Below are 21669 nucleotides of genomic sequence, written 5' to 3' on the forward strand. Positions count from 1 at the left end.
GAATAGGGGCATGCATTCAATTGTTGTGTCTGAAGTATATTCCAGGAGTGGGATATTTGGATCAACAGTGATAGATGAATAAAAATGAATAATAAAACCATGAGAGACTATGGACTCTGAGAAACAAACTGAGGGTTCTAGAGGGGAGGGGGGGTGGGAGGATGGGTTAGCCTGGTGATGGGTATTAAAGAGGGTACGTTCTGCATGGAGCACTGGGTGTTATACGCAAATAATGAATCATGGAACACTACATCAGAAACTAATGATGTAATGTACGGTGATTAACGTAACATAATAAAATAAAAAAATAAAGAATGAACAATAATGCAAATTTAGGAAAAACAAAAAACAGTAACAAAAATATTTTGAAAGGCCACCAAGAAAATTAATGACTACAGACTTGAAAGCTGCTCTAGGAATAGGCTGTATTTTATGTTGGCCTGTTCACGTTGTGTATTGATCTCTAAATCGTGCTAAATCACCTGGATATAAATCCAGAGGAAATGTGAATGGAGATATACCAGCATCCCAGGAGGCTGAGACCATATCTGCCTTAACATTATTTCATTTATCCTCTCTGTAATTTTCATAATTTTAGGCTGTACTGTGGAATATCCTGCTTTAAAAGAATGAAGGATTTAGCAAGAGTTAAGAAGAGTTTTGAATATCTTGTGACTTTTTAAACCATGTCTGTTTATCATCTGGTGGTGAATTGGCAGAGAGCTAGTAAATTAAAATACATGAAACAATTTTTTTGTGGCCTACCAGTCTGTCTGATGTCTGTCTACTGTAGGCTGTTGTATGGGAATACATTAAAATTTGCTCATAGAGCATTAAGAAATAGTATTTTGACATCAAGTACTTAAATATTTTAATACTTTTTCAAGTATGTAATATAAATGAAATTTTTCTTTAATGCATTTTGACTTCAGGCATATTTACACAAATATGTAAATAAGACATTTTAACTTAAGTCTTTTAAGAGGAAATGATTCCCTGACCAAGGACTTCTGTTTCACAGAATGTTTTAAATGTCACTGCAGGCTTGGAGCAAAACAGCACAATTAAAGGAAAAGTACCTCTCAAATTCTCAGGGCAAAATGAAAAAAATCGAGTTCCCAGAGCTGCTACATCAAGAACCGAAAGAATATGGCCTGGAGGTGTTATTCCTTATGTTATAGGAGGCAACTTCACTGGTAAGGTATTCCCAGAGTGTTTATTTTTATAAAGAAATATTATATAGATTGTGTGTTTTTCCAGAGTATTAATATGGAGAATATAGTATTAAATCAAACATGAGAAATACTTTACTTACCTTGGTTGTTGGTTTAGAGTGTCATTGAAATTGAAAAATATCTTTAGTCTTGAGCTCTAAGAGATTAAAGTACTGTTCTGGTTTTTAAACTGAGTTTCAAATGTGTCCATCAATTCAGGAAGCTGATTTCTCTTCAACTGACAGGAAGAATATATGTCCCGTTGATAGAGCCTTGTACACACACACACATATTTGTAGAGATAGTGAGCTTGAACTTTCTGATTATAAGGTGAGTGACCCTTCTTAAGAGTGATCACTTGTGGTGCTCTAGGCTAGTATTTGTTGGTTGACGAGAGTGATGTCATCTGTACTGCCTAGTCAGACTCAGGATGGAGGAGCCAGCGTGTAGCACTGCTCCCTAAGGCAGACACTTTGTTTTATTAACATCCTGCCATTTTTCTAGGCAGTCAGCGAGCCATGTTCAAGCAGGCCATGAGGCACTGGGAAAAGCACACATGTGTGACTTTTATTGAAAGAAGTGATGAAGAGAGTTACATTGTATTCACGTATAGACCTTGTGGGTAAGTAGAACCAGGGAATGACTTAAGTAAGTGTAGAAGAGGAAAAAGAAAATCCAGAGGTAGGATTCATTTCTTATTTGCTTAGCATTTTGCCCATGAGAAAGTGTGAATTTTACCTAAGAAGATATATTTTGAATAAATATAGTCTTTGATCATAGACCTTTGTACATGTACCTCAAGTGTATTTCCCCACTACGTCAACTACTTCTCCTCGTGTTGCAACTATAATAATGGTGTTGCCACCGTCAATAATGTCGTCTGGTGATTCTCTTGAGCTCCCTCTAAAATCTATGCAGTAAGATTCCATTGATAGTCACTGTATCTTTTGATTTCTACCTCCATCCCATGTCAGTGCCTCAGTCCATTCATGTCTTTGTCATGTCACACCTGACCTATTCCAAATGCTTGACGGTCTTCCCTCATCAATTTACTGCCACTAGAATTATCTTCAAAGGATACCAGTCAGAGCAAGACACCACCCTTTTTTGTTGATTCTTCAGTGCTTCCTCGTAGAGTGCTGCTTTCTAGATTGGCTTCTTACGGGATGATAACAAATACTCTCCAAAACAACTGTTCTGGAGCACTGGGTGTTATACGCAAACAATGAATCATGGAACACTACATCAAAAACTAATGATGTAATGGATGGTGATGAACATAACATAATAATACAAAAAAGTAAAAAACAAACAAACAAAAAACAAAACAACTGTTCCATAAGTTGTGAAATGCTGTGTTAAATTTCAGTGGATATTTCTGCAGCAATGTGCTAATGAACATTATGAATATTCAACCCATCAGAGAGAATATAGAATACAGTGTTTTTTAAATTTACTTAAAAAACAGAGCATCCATGCCACTCTTTTAAGAGTGAAGAACATACATCAGTGTCCCGGAACACATTTTGGGAGATGTTAGCCTGAGAATAAAATCCAAATTCCTTGATATAACATTTAAAGAATGCCATGAACTTACCACAACTTCCATGTGCAGCCTCTTCTGCCACCACATCCCATAATCTAGCCAAGTTACAGTAACAGCAGTTCTCCAAGCAACACTGTATACTTAAAGCCTTTTTACTGTGAAAGGTCTCAAACTTCTCTCTCCTCTATCTCTAGTTAGTTGGAACTTACATTTAAATATTTGATTAAACTCAGAACTTTTGCTTGCTCAGGAAGAATACTTGGTAGGGTTTGCTGTCTCCTTGACATTGCATCCCCTCAGGAGGCACATGTGCTGGACCTAGCACTTCAGCGATGCTGCTGTTGATCAGTGGATTCCAGGGGTGATGGCCCAGTCCTTCCATTGTAAAAGTTCCCATCATTGCAAAATAGTGATTTGCTAATGTTGTTCTTTCCTTTTAGTCCTTCTACATTTATTAGCTGGACTCCTCTACAAAGAGGAATTTTCTCTAATCAGCTCAAACTATTTGAATACCCTCTCGTATCGTTTATATAGGGAAGTAAAAATAAATGCTTCATTCATTTGGAGGAAAGAGTTCTTGCCCCAATCACATATATTTTTTGGGGAGAAAATATATATGTCACTGGGTATTGGGGGAGGATTGTGTCATCTGGCTTTGTTCTATCACATATTCCTAGAAGGTTTAACCTCACTTAAAAAGTAATGGATTTTACTTTTGACCCTATCTGAGTGACATTAAGAAAAAGTATACATTATTACCTTTCTATATAATTTTGGATAATGCCATAATTTTTTAGTTTTGACTTATTCAAGTAATGTTTTCTTCCAAATTACTAAATTTTATCTTGACAAGTTTTGGTTACATGTGAAATGCCTCCTAGTTCTTAATATCTATTTAATATTTAAAAGGTCCAAATCTAGACTCTCCTTCCTTCCTTCTCGTTATCTAATAGAAATGAATATAGCTCAGCTTATATATTTCTAAATACATAATGTATTCAGATCAATGTATCTTTCCTTTATCTTTACTACCCTTCAGTTTTGTAAAACAAATGCAAACAAAACACTGGCATTCATTATCTCATTAATAAATTTCTGTTTGTAGCAAACTCGTATTTATGCTCATTTTCTTTCATTAATTTGGCTTTTTTCAAAATTTTTCATTTTACTTGTTTTAGCCTGCTAAACTATTTTTCCCCATTTGCTGTCATTTCTTCCTGTGTTTGCTTGTGCTTTTCTGCTTCCTTGGAATGCCTTTGCTTCCATTTTCATCAGTGGAAATCGTCCACATATTTCTTTCTCACCCATTTCTGAGCTGCCGTCAGTGTGACTTTGCTCTACCTTAGCTGTACTAGTTACATTTCCACCATTCGTTCATATGTCTGCCTTCATCTGTGATGACAGGTTGCTTATCTCTTCGTCCTTCGTGACACCCAGTGCGCTGCTTTATAGATAGGTGATCAAGAAAATATTGACAATTTACACATCGGCTAAAGCACATCGTATGTAATTCTAGAAGAAAAGAATGTAAGAACGTAGCGGTATTGAAGAGCATGTACTTTAATGATGATTTTAATGATTTTAGAGAAATGGAAACTGAAGTTGTGAATTGCCCTCAAATCCTTAAATCTGTAGTTGCACTCCTGAAATCAAACTTTTGAGTATTTATATATACATATAATTGTGACTGTTATAGTAGTAATGTTGCATTTGGTGATTTGTTTTGTATTCAATTTCTTTATATTGTATTTTCAATGATAGGAAGGATGATACATTTTATAGGAATTGATCATTGGCTTGCTAATCATTCTAACCATTTTGTGACTTCTAAATTTCATTTGGAATTACCATTATTGGCCATAATTTCATGAAACAGTTATTTTATCATTATGGTGATTTTTTTTCTATGATAATACTGCATTTATATCCCATAAAGATTAATCAAAATTATTAAAGAGTTTAGCATCTGGTGTTACACAAAACACTGAGGGCTACTGCAATAAGATCTATGTCAAGTCAAAAGCATAACACTCCTATTGGATTTTGGTATTGTGTACTTTCCCTCTGTTGGCAAAAAGTTTGAATTTAACTATAAATATTTTTTCAGTGAATATTTATTGTCATCAGTGACATTTATTTCACAAGATGATTATTATCAGCAAAATGTAAGATCACTTTATAAAGACTTGTGTGATTTATTTCTTTGTAAGTCAGAAATTTATACAGCTGAATTTATTACCTTTGTCTACCATGCAACTTTATATTGCTGAATATTCTCTTTTTTAAAGTATAACTTTATTTTTTAAACACTGTTACATTAGTTTCAGGTATACAATTATAGTGATTAAACAATTCTATACATCACCTGGTGCTCATCACAACAAGTGGCCTTCTTAATCCCCATCAGCTGTTTAGCCCAATCCCTACACAATCCTAACCATCAGTTTGTTCACTATAGTTAAGAGTCTGTTTCTTGGTTTATCTCTTTCTCTTTATCCCTTTGCTCATTTAGTTTACTTAAATTCCATATGTGAGTGAAATCATATAGTATTTGTCTTTCTCTGATTGACTTCTTTCGCTTAGCATATTACTCACTAGCTCCATCCATGTCTTTGCAAATAAACAAGATTTCATTCTTTTTTATGGCTGAATAGTATTCCATTGTGTATCTATACCACCTCTTGTTTATCCGTTCATCTTTCGATGGACACTTGGCTGCTTCCATATCTTGGCTATTGTATTGTAAATAATGCTTTTGTAAACAGAGGTGCATGTATCCCTTTGAATTAGTGATATTGGATTCTTTGGGTAAATAAGTAGTGCAATTGCTACATTAGAGGGTAGTTCTATTTTTAACTTCTTGAGGAAACTCCATACTGTTTTCCAGAGTGGCTGCACTAGTTTGCATTCCCACCAACAGTGCATGAGGATTACTTTTTCTCCACATCCTCTCCAACACTTCTTGTTTCTTGTGTTGTTGATTTTAGCCATTCTGATGAGTGTGAGGTGATATCTCATTGTCGTTTTGATTTGCATTTTTCTGATGGTGAGTGATGATGAAATCTTTTCATGTGTCTGTTGGCTATATAAATGTCTTCTTTGGATAAATGTCTGTTCATGTCTCCTGCCCATTTTTTAATTGGATTCTTTGGGGTTTTTTTTTTTTTTTTTTTTGGTGTTGAGTTTTATAAGTTCTTACATATTTTGGATAGTAGCCCTTTATCAGATATGTCATTTGCAATTATATTCTCCATTCAGTAAGTTGCTTTTTAGTTTTGTTGACTGTTTCCTTCGTTGTGCAAATCCTTTTTATTTTGTTGTAGTCCCAATAGTTCATTTTTATTTTTGTTTCCTTTGCCTTAGGAGACCTGTCTAGAAAAAAGTCACTATAGCCAATGTCAAAGAGTTTACTGCCTATGTTCTCCTCTAGGATTTTTATGGTTTTAGGTCTCATATTTAGGTCTTTAATGCATGAATATCCTCTATCCTCTACTAGATAATTTCTTGAACAATCTTACTTTTTTCCTCCTGCTAATTTTTAATGATTCCTTAAAAACAACTAACCAAACAAATAAACTTAGGGTTAATTTATTTAGCTATTTTCTAGATTTCGTGTTTTAAATTGTGTTTAAATTTGGTCAGTTTGGATATTCAGATTATGGCAACAGTCACTTATTCATCCTTACCTATTGAATTTTCATTTTGTGCCACTTACTATACTAATTTTTGGGACTATAAAATTGAATGTGAGGTGTTTTTCTCTGCACGAAGATTATAGTTAGGCAGAGGAGGTGTGCTAGCTAGGGTTCTTGCTTGCAAACAACGGAGGCTAGTTAATTTAAGCAGAAAAAATGACTTGTTGGATTATTAGAAAATTTATAGAATCACACCAGTGGAAAAAGTGGAGAGCCAGGTGGGGGGAGGTATCTCAAGAAGAGCATTTTTAATCTCTGACCATAAGCATCTTCACCATTGCTTTGAATGCTCCCTGCTAACCACCGAAGTCTTAGTTCTCTCCTGCACTTATGAGATCTGTTCTTTCAACAAATATTTATTAATTTATTTATTTCAAAAATGATCTTTTTCCAGTTTTATTACAATATAAATGACATAGAACACTGTATTCCTTTAAGGTGTATACTGTGATGTGTTGATATATGCATATTTTATGAAATGATTTCCACAATAAATTTAGTTAACAGGCATCACCCCACATAGTTGCAAAACTTTTATTTTCTTGTGATGAGAACTTTTAGATCTGCTCTCTTAGCAACTTTCAAGTATGTGATACAGTATTATTAACTTTAGTTACCATGCTGTACATTACATCCCCAGGACTTATTTGTCTTGTAACTGGAAGTTTGTACATTTTTACCCCCTTCACTCACTTGACCCACCCTCTCACCTCCCACCCCCAGCGCTTGCAACTTCTAATCTGTTCTCTGTATCTGCTGAGCTGTACTATGTGCCTGACTATATTTTAGGGGCTAGAGATATCAGTATACAAAACATGTAAGTTGTCTGCCCACAAAGAGCTTACATTCTAGGTTGGGGAGTCAGAAAAAAAACCATGAAAATCAATGAAATATAAAATGTATTAATAGACTCTAAGTTCTAGGACAAAAAGGAAAGCAATATAAATGGGATAGAAAGGCATTTGCACAAAAACTTGAAAAAGAAGATGAAATGAGCCATATGGCTATGTGGGAGAACAGAGGTCCTGACAGAAGAAATAGCCAGGAAAAAGGCTTTAAGGCAAGAGCATGTCTGTATGCTGAAGGCACAGCCAGGACACTGCATGGCTCAGGAGGAGTGAGTTGCAGGGACAGTAGTAAGAGATGGGACTGGATGGTAAGACATTTGTGTGTGAAGATCATGTGGGATCTTACAGTTATTTGTAAGTACTTCAGATTTTCCTCTGAGTAAAAGAGAAAGCTTGTATTAGTAAGCTGACATGATTCATTTAATACATGACCCTTCAATCCCAGTGGCTTCAAGTAACAAACATTCATTCCTTGTTCATACTGCCTGTCCATCACTGGTTGGCTGTGTCTCTCTCCAGAGTTACCACTTTAGTATTCAGTCTGATGGAGGAACCTCTTTTTAGAACTTTGCAGTTGTGGCAGATGAAGCAGAGACAAAATTGCCAAACATATTGACTATTAAAGATTCCAGAAATTACACAAAGAGTTTGTGCTCACATGACATTATCCAGAGCAAGTCACATGACCAAAATCAACATCCGTGGAGTAAGGAAGTATGATTATCTTCCAGTGAGGGGTAATGAATATTTTTGAATATTGACACAATGTGCCATAGAACCATTGGAGAATATTGGGTAGAGAAGAGTCATAATATGACTTTAAATTTTTAAATTATCTCAAAGTTGAGAAAAGACTGCTGTGGGGAGGACATCTTTGTGGATGTCATGATAGATTATCTAACAGGCAAAATCTAACGGTGCTTTGGTCCTCTAGTCTGAGGCAAAAGTAAGGAATAGCAGGTTTTAGGTTACCTGATTACTGTCTATGGCGTAGGGAGAGTTGTGGCCTCCTATAGATGGTGAAAGTTTTTCTTGAGAGGACAGATAGATCTTATAGTGGCCAAGTTTTAAAAACAGCACACAAATTAGAAATAAAAAAAATCAAAAGCTATATATAAGAAAATGGCATCAACCTGAGTGATATTTGAAACTAAGATAATACCTAGATGTGTTTAAACCACATTTTTATAAACCTCACATATTACCCTGTCATTCCATACCTAATTATATGTGCATATATTTAGTTATTTTTTCATCTTAGCATCCAGAATTATTCTCTCCCTAGAACAAGAGGAATCAAGCCACCACATTTTTCTTCTTTCACAGGATCATTATAAAAGTCAGTGGAAAATATATTTTTGTTTTCTGTTATGGAATTCATCTTATTTATTGGAAACTGCTATGGGTGAAATTATGCTTAAAAAAGGTGTTTTAGATTAAATAAGTTGACCACATTGCTTGACTATCTCCCAGATTTTGATTTGCAAAGTATTTTCTTCTTTGAATATAACCAGCAAGAATGACTCAGTGTGTGTAATTTAGTTGCTATATAATCATCAGATATACTGTTGCTCTATGGTAGCAAATGATTCAGTTTAAATCTCTCCAAAATTTGCAAATTTTGTGTTTTTCTCCATCTAATAGTTTACTATTTGGGTATGTAATAAATATCTGTGTATAGATTGAAGCATAGTATTAAAAATGGGGGCAAAAACAAAATTTCCTGATTTTTTTCCCTACCAGTTACCTCATTTTTCCTATTATTAATTTATTAAGCTTCATTAATTGTTATAATAGATTCATAAATAAGTGTATGGTGTAGGTTAAGATGCTTAAGGCATTTAAAGCCTACAGAAATAATTGGAATGAAAAATATTTGTATTTGTGAACAATCAAAAGTACTATCAAATATACCTACTTTGGAAACTGAAAATTTGTGAAATTCCTCATAACATTTGGGCACTTAATTTTGACAGTTTTCTGTGTTTGGTGTTTTGTCCATCATGATTACCAACTATTCAAGACCAATTATTCACTGCCCTCTATTGCTGTCTCAAGCTGTGATCCTATATATAAACCTATTTTAATGTAAACCCCAATTATTTAAGTTTTAGCTATAATTTTATTTATATTTGCAAATCATAATTCTACCAGTTGTTGGTTTTTCTCCACCAGTTAGCTATTAACCTTAGAAAATTTACCTTTTGAAACTAATTTTCCTCCATTGATTCCTTCTTTTAAAAGTTTTCTTCTTCAAAATAAATTCTTCCATGAGTAGGAAAAATAACTCCATTATTGATTAACCATTTTTCTTTCTTTAGTTCATTTTTTTTCTTTTCTTTTACTTTTTCTTATTTTAGGGGGGGATGAGGGGTAGAGGGAGAGGGGGAGAGAGAGAGAGAATCTTAAGCAGATTCTGCACTAAACGTGGAGCCTGACATGGGGCTCAATCTCACAACCCTGAGATCATGACCTGAGCTGAAACCAAGAGTCAGGCGCTTAACTGACTGAGCCACCCAGGCACCCCTAATTCATTTTTCTTAAAGGGGAAAATAAACTTTGTTTTTATATGCAAAACTGAAATAATGGATTATTTCCAGATAACCATATGGCGTAGGGAGTGACACCATAGTGTCACTATGGTGACCACCATAGTGACAAAGTAGTTACCTAAATAATGTAGATGGATTGTGAGACTAAAAAACTGTATTAGACATAATTGTGGGTAGTAAATCTTGAGTTTAACTATATGTTTAAAGCCCACTAATCACCATCATAGATATTTTATTTTCTGATATCTTCTGAACACTCCTAATAATGATTTAAGGCATATCTTCTAATGTATGAATTAGTGAAAAAGCACTTCAGTGATTATGTGGAGACTTTTGTTGTCTATACATTTACTAGGACTAGAAATTAGCCGTGTTTATTGATGAAAGGCTGCTCTGCCTCTGAATGTGTTGGACTTTGTAGTTGATCATAATTCTTGACAAGTTTTACTGTACTGTAATCAATCTATCATTGCCACCACCATCTCTGTGTTTTTCCTTTATTGCAGATGCTGCTCCTATGTAGGTCGGCGGGGAAATGGACCCCAGGCAATCTCTATTGGCAAGAACTGTGATAAATTTGGAATTGTTGTTCATGAATTAGGCCATGTGATAGGCTTTTGGCATGAACACACACGACCAGATCGAGATAACCATGTCACTATCATAAGAGAAAACATTCAGCCAGGTGAGAGGCTTCAGAATATGTTGGGTTTAAGGTTGATGGAATATCTTTTAGTTGTGTTTATACTATTTATGATTTAACTTTTTCTTAAAAAGTGTGAACTGATTTTTTTGATATGGTAGAATCAGCATTTTGCTGGATAAATATACCCATGATGATGTTACATTTTTAATTTTTTTTCCTTTAGACTGGGTGATTTTCTATGCATTTTTGGTTTGCTTTTTCTTCTTAAGGTTTAGCTGTTTTATTTCTAAACTTCTGTGTTTTCCAAGAATGGGTGTAGGCTATTGAACCATAAATTAATATTTAATTTTTAAAGCATTTTTACTACTTAGCTCTATAATCTATGTGATAGAGATTTAGAAAGGATCCAGGGTTTGGCATGAAACATGCTGCTACCATAGAAATCTATATTATACCAGGGACATTTCTGGAGAAAATTTCAAGGAAATGAGTCATTTCCAGGGTAGTCTAAATAGTTTCTTTGAGAATTCTTCTTAAACTACCCTAAAGATAAATTCTTAAGATTTTTTTCAGTAGTTGAAATATCATATATAATTAAAATTTAATTTTCTCTGATAGGTGATATGTGATAATAGCCTTATTTTAAAGCTTTTTATTTAACTTTCATAAATTAATAAAGATTACATTTCAGTTACCAAAAGAAAAATTTTGTTTTTTGGAATTGCCTTATAAAGTTATATGGATTTCAAGCATTAGGAAAGTAAAAATGCATCCTTATTTCCTTATTCGTGGCAAGTTTTAAGTTACAAACATTGAATTCCTTAGACTTTCTTGTAATTAAATGTATTGATCTATTTATTTGCTCATCACATATTTGGTGTTAATTATTTATTGAGACATTATTAGATGTTGAAAATGCTGTCATGAAAAATAGAAAGCTTAATGTGGGGTATGTGCATATACATAAATGACTGCAAGTGGGTGAGAAAAGTGATAATAGTCATATGGTGAAAATACCACAAAGTCCAAGTAACATATGACAAAATGCTTTGGCAAGTCAAGGGAGATGTCACAAAGGAACTGAAATTTAGAAGTAAAGTATAAGTGTTCAAAGTGCACAGAAGAAAGATAGAATTTCTAAGCTGAAAAAACATCATGATGATAGCTATAATTACAGAAAATTGAATAATTTTTGTTTGCTTATTTATGGCTGAATGGTTAAGTTGCAAGTGGGAGATTAGTTGGTAATTACCAAAGGAGGTTGAATCATAGGGGATCTTCTATACGAAGCTAGGGAACTTAGCTTTTATCTTTAGCTACTGGAGAATAATTGAGGATTGAAAGCAGAACAAGTTCAGATTAAAAAAAAGGAAAAAAATAATTCTTTCAGCTTTGGGATCATAACTGAGAATGGAGAAGTGGAGGTAGGGAGGATGAACTTAAGGAAACCTATAAGAAAATTAAATAAGTAGCTTATAAAAACTGACTAAGTCCTTAGTCAAGGAAGTGCAGTTCAAGAATAAGAGAGAATAACCTTTCAAAAATATTTTAAGAGGAACACTAACATATGAGGGGAAATCTTCAAGGTTTTATTTTTAGGCAACAGGATGAATGGTGGCACCATTAGATGAAGGAAGACATATGGATAAAGCAACATGTTTTTTAGAGTAAGAAAGAGAAATAATGGTTTTATTTAGCATATCGTTGATTTTGAGAAGCCTTTGGGTTATCTAAATGGAGATGTATAGTACACAAAGCAAAAATGAGTCTAAAATTTAGGCTATATCTAGAAATAGAAATTTAATGGTATATTTGACTATCTAGGGAAACCTTGAAGGGAGAATAAAAATACAGCTAAGGATAGAAAATGGGGAATAGCAATAATTAAGCAACATTTTGCAGAAAATCCCCCAAAAGACTAAGAAGTTTTGGTCAAGAGTTAGGAGAAAAATCACTGAATGTGATGTCCCAGGAAAGAGATCATTTCAAGAATGATAAAGTAGGAGAAGAGGAGTGGGTGGTTCAAGATGGCAGTGTAGGAATATCCTGAACTCACCTCCTCCCATGGATACAACAAACTAATACACATGGAGTAATTTCTCTGAAAAAATCGTGATAACTGGATGAACATTGTGCCTCCACAATAAAGGATAAAAGGGCTATGAGGAGATGAGTAAAAGAGGCAGAGACACACCTGCTGCCAAAAACTCCGATTCTAGACATGATGACCCATAATGAGGAGAGATTCCCAAAGTACAGCACTTTCTCCTGAGAAGCTAGAGGTTGACACCACAACCTTTGGGTCCTGTACTGGAAAGATGAGCCCCCCTGCCCCAAACATAAGACCATCAGGGATTATATCCAGGAGAAGAAACAACTGTAGGGAGGCTGTAGGGAACAGAGAACCTGCCCTGAAGGGACTCGCATGTAGACTCAGTCACTCCGGGACCCAGCAAAAAAACCAGCAGTTTGAAAACACCTGGTCCATATTTGAGGCAGACCCAGTTACTAATCTTAAAGTAATCACTAGAGAGGCAGAAACATGTTGGGACTCTCTCCAGGGACAGAAGCATTGGCAGGTGCATTTTTGCAATCTCATTCTACCTTGCTAATACCAATACTGGTGGGTATTATTTCGGCAATCTCCCTCTAACCTGCTAGTGCAGGTAGGTGTACCGCACCTCACCATGCCCCAGCTATGCCATAGCCAGCTGGGAGAGCACCCTGCATCACACCAGAACCATGTCACAGCCAGGCAGGCAAGAGACCTACCCTTCCAAGCCACAGATTTACCACAGCGAGGCAAGTGTCCCACCCCTCCTGTGCCAGAGTCAAACCACTGCCAGGCCAGCATCTTGCTTCGTTCTCTGCCACAGCCATGGCTCTGCCACAGCTGGCTGGTGCATGCACCCCACAGAGGGGATACCTCTGGAGTGTCTGGTTCTAGTAGCCAGAGGGATTTCTCCTGGGCTTCACACATCATCTTCTACACAAGGCCAATTCTTCAAGACTGGGAGAAGTAGCTGTTCTGATAATCAGGCAAAACAAGACAGAGGCATATGTTTCAAATGAACGATAAAGACCTCAGAAAATCACCTTAATGAAACAGAGATAAGTAATCTACCTGATAAAGAAATATTCAAAAATTCAAAATAATGGTTATAAAGATGCTCACTGACCTAGGGAGAAGAATGGATGAATACAATGAGAACTTAAACAAAGACATAGAAAATATAAGAAAGTACCAAAAAGAAGTTACAGAGCTTAAGAATACAGTAACCAATGAAAGATACACTAGAGGAGTTCAACAGCAGACTGGATAAAGCAGAAAAATGGTTTGGTGAACTGGAAGACAAAGCAATGAAACTCACCCAGACAGAGTTGCAAAAAGAAAAAAAGAATTTTAAAAAGTGGGATACCTTAAGGGACTTATGGGATAACATTAAGCAGAATAATATCTGCATGTGGGTGTCCTAGAAGGAGAAAAGAGAGAGAAAGTGACAGAAAACTTACTTTAAAGAGATCATGGATGAAAACTTCCCTAATCTGGGAATGGAAACAGGCACCCAGATACAGGAAGCCCACAGAGTTCCAAACAAGATGAACCCAAAGAGATCTACACATTATAATTAAGTTAATTATAATTATAATTAAAACATTGAAAGTTAAATAAGAAGAGATAATCTTAAAAATAGCAAGAGAAACAAGCTTGTTACATACATGGGAAATCCCATAAGGCTATTAGCAGATTTTTTTTCAATTATTTTTTTTATTCTGTTATGTTAATCACCATACATTACATCATTAGTTTTTGATGTAGTGTTCCATGATTCATTGTTTGCGTATAATATAACACCCAGTGCTCCATGCAGAACATGCCCTCCTTAATACCCATCACCAGGCTAACCCAACCGCCCACCCCCCTCCCTTCTAGAACCCTCAGTTTGTTTCTCAGAGTCCATAGTCTCTCATGGTTCAGCTCCCCCTCTGATTTCCCCCCCTTCATTCTTCCCCTCCTGCTATCTTCTTTTTCTTCTTCTTTTTTTAACATATAATGTATTATTTGTTTCAGAGGTACAGGTCTGTGATTCAACAGTCTTACACAATTCACAGTGCTCACCATAGCACGTACCCTCCCCAATGTCTATCACCCAGCCACCCCATCCCTCCCAGCCCCCACCACTCCAGCAACACTCAGTTTGTTTTCTGAGATTAAGAATTCCTCATATCAGTGAGGTCATATGATACATGTCTTTCTCTGATTGACTTATTTCGCTCAGCATAATACTCTCTAGTTTCATCCATGTTGTTGCAAATGGCAAGAGTTCATTCCTTTTGATGGCTGCATAGTATTCCATTGTATATCTATACCACATCTTCTTTATCCATTCATCTGTCGTTGGACATCTTGGCTCTTTCCACAGTTTGGCAGTTGTGGACATTGCTGCTATAAACATCGGGGTGCACGTACCCCTTCAGATCCCTACATTTGTATCTTTGGGGTAAATACCCAGTGGTGCAGTTGATGGATCATATGGTAGCTCTATCTTCAACTTTTTGAGGAACCTCCATACTGTTTTCCAGAGTGGCTGTAGCAGCTTGCATTCCCACCAACAGTGTAGGAGGGTTCCCCTTTCTCCGCATCCCCGCCAACATCTGTTGTTTCCTGACTTGTTAATTTCAGCCATTCTGACGGGTGTGAGGGGATATCTCATTGAGGTTTTGATTTGGATTTCCCTGATGCCGAGCGACGTTGAGCACTTTTTCATGTGTCTGTTGGCCATTTGGATGTCTTCTTTGGAAAAATGTCTGTTCCTGTCTTCTGCCCATTTCTTGATTGGATCATTTGTTCTTTGGGTATTGAGTTTAATATGTTCTTTATAGATTTTGGATACTAGTCCATTATCTGATATGTCATTTGCAAATATCTTCTCCCATTCTGTCGGTTGTCTTTTGGTTTTGTGGACTGTTTCTTTCGCTGTGCAAAAGCTTTTTATATTGATGAAGTCCCAATAGTTCATTTTTGCCCTTGCTTCCCTTGCCTTTGGCGATGTTTCTAGGAAGAAGTTGCTGCGGCTGAGGTCGAAGAGGTTGCTGCCTGTGTTCTCCTTCAGGATTTTGATGGACTCCTGTCTCACATTTAGGTCTTTCAACCATTTTGAGTCTACTTTTGTGTGTGGTGTAAGGAAATGGTCCAGTTTCATCTTCTGCATGTAGCTGTCCAATTTTCCCAACACCATTTGTTGAAGAGACTGTCTTTTTTCCATTGGACATTCTTTCTTGCTTTGTCGAAGATTAGTTGACCATAGAGTTGAGGGTCCATTTCTGGGCTTTCTATTCTGTTCCATTGATCTATTTGTCTGTTTTTGTGCCAATACCATACTGTCTTGATTATTACAGCTTTGTAATAGAGCTGGAAGTTCGGAATTGTGATGCTGCCAGCTTTGCTTTCCCTTTCCAACATTCCTCTGGCTATTCAGGGTCTTTTTTGGTTCCATACAAATTTTAGGATTATTTGCTCCATCTCTTTGAAAAAAGTGGATGGTATTTTGATAGGGATGGCATTGAATGAGTAGATTGCTCTAAATAGCATTAACATCTTCACAATATTTGTTCTTCCAATCCAGCATGGAACGTTTTTCCATTTCTTTGTGTCTTCCTCAATTTCTTTCATGAGTATTTTATAGTTTTCTGAGTACAGATTCTTTGCCTCTTAGGTTAGATTTATTCCTAGGTATCTTATGGTTTTGGCTGTGATTGTAAATGGGATCGACTCCTTGATTTCTCTCTCTTCTGTCTTGTTGTTGGTGTATAGGAATGCCACTGATTTCTATGCATTGATTTTATATCCTGCCACTTTACTGAATTCCTGTATGAGTTCTAGCAGTTTTTGGGTGGAGTCTTTTGGGTTTTCCACATAAAATATCATATCATCTGCAAAGAGTGAGAGTTTGACTTCTTCTTTGCCAATTCGGATGCCTTTTATTTCTTTTTGTTGTCTGATTGCTGTGGTTAGGACTTCCAGTACTATGTTGAATAGCACTGGTGATAGTGGACATCCCTGCCGTGTTCCTAAACTTAGGGGGAAAGCTCTCAGCTTTTCCCCATTGAAAATGATATTTGCTGTGGGTTTTTCACAGATGGCTTTTATGATCTTGAGGTATGTACCCTCTATCCCTATACTCTGAAGAGTTTTGATCAAGAAAGGATGCTGTACTTTGTCAAATGATTTTTCTGCATCTATTGAAAGGATCATATGGTTCTTGTTCTTTCTTTTATTAATGTATTATATCACATTGATTGATTTGCAGATGTTGAACCAACCTTGCAGCCCAGCAATAAATCTCACTTGGTTGTGGTGAATAATCCTTTTAATGTACTGTTGTATCCTATTGGCTAGTATTTTGATGAGAATTTTCACATCCGTGCTCGTCAAGGATATTGGTCTGTAATTCTCCTTTTTGATGGGGTCTTTGTCTGGTTTGGGGATCAAGGTAATGGTGGCCTCATAAAACAAGTTTGGAAGTTTTCCTTCCATTTCTATTCTTTGGAACAGTTTCAGAAGAATAGGTGTTAATTCTTCTTTAAATATTTGGTAGAATTTGCCTGGGAAGGCATCTGGCCCTGGGCTTTTGTTTTTTGAGAGATTTTTGATGACTGCTTCAATTTCCTTAGTGGTTATAGGTCTGTTCAGGTTTTCTAATTCTTCCTGGTTCATTTTTGGTAGTTGATACATCTCTAGGAATGCATCCTATTCTTCCAGATTATCTAATTTGCTGGCATATAGTTGCTCATAATATGTTCTTAGAATTGTTTGTATTTCTTTGGTGTTGGTTGTGATCTCTCCTCTTTCATTCATGATTTTGTTGATTTGGGTCCTTTCTCTTTTCTTTTTGGTAAGTCTGGCCAGGCGTTTATCAATCTTGTTAATTCTTTCAAAGAACCAGCTCCTAGTTTCGTTGATCTGTTCTACTGTTCTTTTGGTTTCTATTTCATTGATTTCTGCTTTGATCTTGATTATTTCTCTTCTCCTGCTGGGTGTAGGCTTTATTTGCTGTTCTTTTTCCACCTCCTTTAGGTGTAGGGGTAGGTTGTGTATTTGAGACCTTTCTTGTTTCTTGAGAAAGGCTTGTATTGCTATATATTTTCCTCTTAGGACTGCCTTTGCTGCATCCCAAAGATTTTGAACAGTTGTGTTTTCATTTTCATTGGTTTCCATGAATTTTTTAAATTCTTCTTTAATTTCCTGGTTGACCCATTCATTCTTTAGTAGGATGCTCTTTAGGCTCCGTGTATTTGAGTTCTTTCCAACTTTTCTTTTTTGATTGAGTTCTAGTTTCAAAGTATTGTGGTCCAAAAATATGCACTGAACGATCCCAATCTTTTGGTACCAGTTGAGACCTGATTTGTGACCTAGAATGTGATCTATTTTGGAGAATGTTCCATGGGTGCTAGAGAAGAATGTGTGTTCTGTTGCTTTGGGATGGAATGTTCTGAATATGTCTGCAAAGTCCATTTGGTCCCATGTGTCATTTAAAGTCTTTATTTCTTTGTTGATTTTTTGTTTATTTGATCTGTCCATTTCAGTGAGGGGGGTTTTAAAGTCCCCCACTATTTATTATGTTATTGTCAATGTGTTTCTTTGCTTTTGTTATTAATTGGCTTATATAAGTAGCTGCTCCCATGCTAGGGGCATAGATATTTACAATTGTTTGATCTTCTAGTTGGATAGAACCTTTAAGTAGGATATAGTGTCCTTCCTCATCTCTTATTACAGTCTTTGGTTTAAAATCTAATTTGTTTGTTATAAGAATTGCCATGTCAGCTTTCTTTGGTGTCCATTAGCATGGTAAATGGTTTTCCACCCCCTCACTTTCAATGTGGGGTTGTCTTTGGGTCTAAAATGAGTCTCTTGCACACAGCATATCGATTCGTCTTGTTTTTTTATCCAATCTGATAGCCTGTGTCTTTTGATTGGGGCATTGAGCCCATTTACATTCAGGGTAACTATTGAAAGAAATGAATTCAGTGCTATTGTATTGTCTGTAAGGTGACGGTGACTGTATATTGTCTGTGTTCCCTTCTGGTCTATGTTACTTTTAGGCTCTCTCTTTGCTTACAGGACCCCTTTCAATATTTCTTGGAGGGCTGGTTTCGTGTTTGCAAATTTCTTTAGTTTTTGTTTGTCCTGGAAGCTTTTTATCTCTCCTTCTATTTTCAATGACAGCCTAGCTGGATATAGTATTCTTGGCTGCATATATTTCTCATTTAGTGCTCTGAATATATCATGCCAGTCCTTTCTGGCCTGCCAGGTCTCTGTGGATAGGTCTGTTGCCAATCTAATGTTTCTACTATGGTAGGTTACATATCTCTTCTCCCGAGCTGCTTTCAGGATTTTCTCTTTGTCTCTGAGACTCGTAAGTTTTACTCTTAGATGTCGGGGTGTTGACCTATTTTTATTGATTTTGAGAGGGATTCTATTGCCTCCTGGATTTTGATGTCTGTTTCCTTCCCCAAATTAGGGAATTTCTCTGCTATAATTTGCTCCAATATACCTTCTGCCCCTCTCTCTCTGTCTTCTTTTTCTGGGATCCCAATCATTCTAATATTGTTATATATATATATATATATATATATATATATAATATCACTAATTCTAGCCCTTTTGATTTTGACTTGGTTAGATTTTAGTTCTTTTATTTCTCCAGAAAGGGTTTTTCTAATACCTTCCATGGTTTTTTCAAGCCCAGCTAGTATCTTTAAAATCATCCTTCTGAACTTTGTTCTGACATCTTACTAATGTCCATATTGATTAGGTCCCTGGCAGTCAGTAGTGCCTCTTGTTCTTTTTGTTCAGGTGATTTTTTCTGTCTTGTAATTTTGTCCAGAGGAGAATAGATGAAAGAGAACAAAATGCTAACAGGGTAACAAGGTCCCCTGAAAACATACACTAAACAAATCAGAAAAGACCTGAAACCGGGAAAAAAAGGAAAGAAAGAAAAAGAAAAAGTTAAAAACAGAAACAAAACAAAAAACAGAATATGATCAAATATGATCAGGCTGGTGCATAGATCAGTGCCACACACTAGATTTTGGGCATATTTTGGTCTGTTAAAAGAAAGTGCTTCCCAAAATTTTAAAGACAGAAAAACTATATATGTACAAAAATAAGGGTTAATACTTTGAAGGGATGGAATATGACTGTAAAGATGAAAATTATAAAAGATTTTATAAAAGGAATTGATAAGAAGTTGGTTGAAGAAAGAAAGAAGAGGATTAAAAAAAAGGGGAGGAGAGAATCTGATCAGGCAGGAGACTAGAACAATGCCATGCACTAGAGATTTAGGGTATATTTTGATCTATTAGAAAGAACTATATCCCAAAATTTTAAAGAGAGAACAACTTATATATATACACCAAAAATAAGGGTAACTACTATGAAGGGTTAGAATGTGACCCAAAAAATGAAAAATAAAGAATTTTTTAAAAAAGAGATTGATAAGATGTTGATTGAAAAAGGAAAAGAGAAAAATTAAACAACAAAAAAAGTTAAAAAAATTAACTTTGAAAGACTAAAAAATCATGGTAAAAAAGCCATGAATTCTATGTGCAGTATTCCCCTATCACTGGAGTTCTGCCGTTTTCATTGATCGGTAAACTTGGTCTTGGCTGGCTATTCTTGCTGATCTTTTGGGGGGAGGGGCCTGCTGCCGTGGTTCCCAAAATGGCTTTGCAGGAGGTGGAATTACCCCACCCTTGCCCGGTCGAGGCTAAATCATCTTCTCGGGTTTACTCTTGGGAGCTTTTGTTCCCTGAAAGCTTTCTGTACAACTTTGGAGGATGAAAGTGAAAATGGCAGCCTCCCAATCTCTGCCCTGTAGGAGCTGAGAACTCGGAGGCCCCACTCCTTAGTGTGCCCCCAGAGAAAAGCAGTCAGTCACTCTCGTCTTCCCAGTCTCTGGCTGCACTCCATGCTCACCCGGCCTGTGACTGAGTATTTCTATCTCTGGCACACGATCCTGTGTGGAGTCTTCAAACCCAGCGGATCCCTGTGGTGTGCTCCTGCACCGCTCCTCCCAGGGGAGGAAGGGGAGTCTCCCCGGATCTGCCGCTTGTTGGGTCCCTGCTGGAAGAGCAGTGGCCCGACTGTGCCGCGAATCATGGTTTTTGGCAACCCCGAGTTGACAGCTTACTCCTCAGCTCTGTCTCTGCAGCTGGCTTCCCTGCTCTGATACCTGGGAGTTCTGCTGCACTCAGGCACCTCCGGTCTTTCTGTGACCCAGAGGGTCCTGAGACCACACTGTCCCAGCGAGGGTTCCACCCCCCCACCTCACCCCCCGCTTAGTCATTGGAGTGATGTCCCTTAGCGGAGCTGACTTCTAAAAGTTCTGATTTTGTGCCCTGCTGCTCTATCACTTGCCAGAAGCGGCTGACAGAGGTCCCCTTCCCCGCCATCTATCCTCCCGAATATCGTCTCAGATTCACTTCTCCACACGTCCTACCTTCCAGAAAGTGGTCGCTTTTCTGTTCAGAGAGTTGTTGAGTTTGTAGGTGTTCAGAATGGTTTGATCCCTATCCAGCTGAATTCCTGAGACCAGACAAAATCCAGGTCTCCTACTCCTCCGCCATCTTGCTCCTCCCCCAGCAGATTTTTCAGAAGAAACTTTGCAGGCCAGAAGGGAGTGGCCTGACATATTTAAAATATTGAAAGGAAAAAAAAAACTGACCAAGAATACTCTACCTAATAAGGCTATCATTCAGATTTAAAGGAGAGATAGAGTTTTCCAAACAAAAGCTAAAAGAATTCATCACCATTAAACTGGCCTCACAAGAAATTGTAAAAGGACTTCTTTAAATAGAAAAGACATGATGATAATTAAGGACAATAAAACATATGAAAATAAAAATGTCAATGGAAAAGGTAAATGTATAGTAAAGGTAGTGGATTAATAACTGATAAAGCTAGTGTGAAGGTCAAAAGAAAAAGATTAATTAAAACTAAAATAATCAGTTAAAAGATACATAAAATAAAAAGATGTGACATCCAAAACAAAATATGAGGGTGGAGTAAAATGTAGTTTTGGGATGTATTCAAATTTAAGTTGCTATCAACTTCAAATAGACTATTAAATACGTAGGAATGTCATATGCGAACCTCACGGTAACCA

The 21669-nt window shown here is 36.5% G+C and overlaps 1 protein-coding gene across 6 annotated transcripts in view; it reads left to right on the top strand.

The window, feature by feature from the left end:
• Positions 1–21669, top strand: part of TLL1 (tolloid like 1) — a 215085-nt gene that overhangs the window by 89046 nt on the left and 104370 nt on the right. For all 6 annotated transcript variants that reach the window (XM_035726294.1, XM_027599787.2, XM_027599785.2 and 3 more), the window contains 3 exons: positions 1044–1196; positions 1719–1836; positions 10362–10540. In XM_035726294.1, the coding sequence (XP_035582187.1) occupies positions 1044–1196; positions 1719–1836; positions 10362–10540 (450 nt within the window). The remainder of the gene's footprint in view (positions 1–1043; positions 1197–1718; positions 1837–10361; positions 10541–21669) is intronic.

Source organism: Zalophus californianus, chromosome 2, assembly GCF_009762305.2.
Source record: "Zalophus californianus isolate mZalCal1 chromosome 2, mZalCal1.pri.v2, whole genome shotgun sequence".
NCBI classification, from domain to species: Eukaryota; Metazoa; Chordata; class Mammalia; order Carnivora; family Otariidae; genus Zalophus; species Zalophus californianus.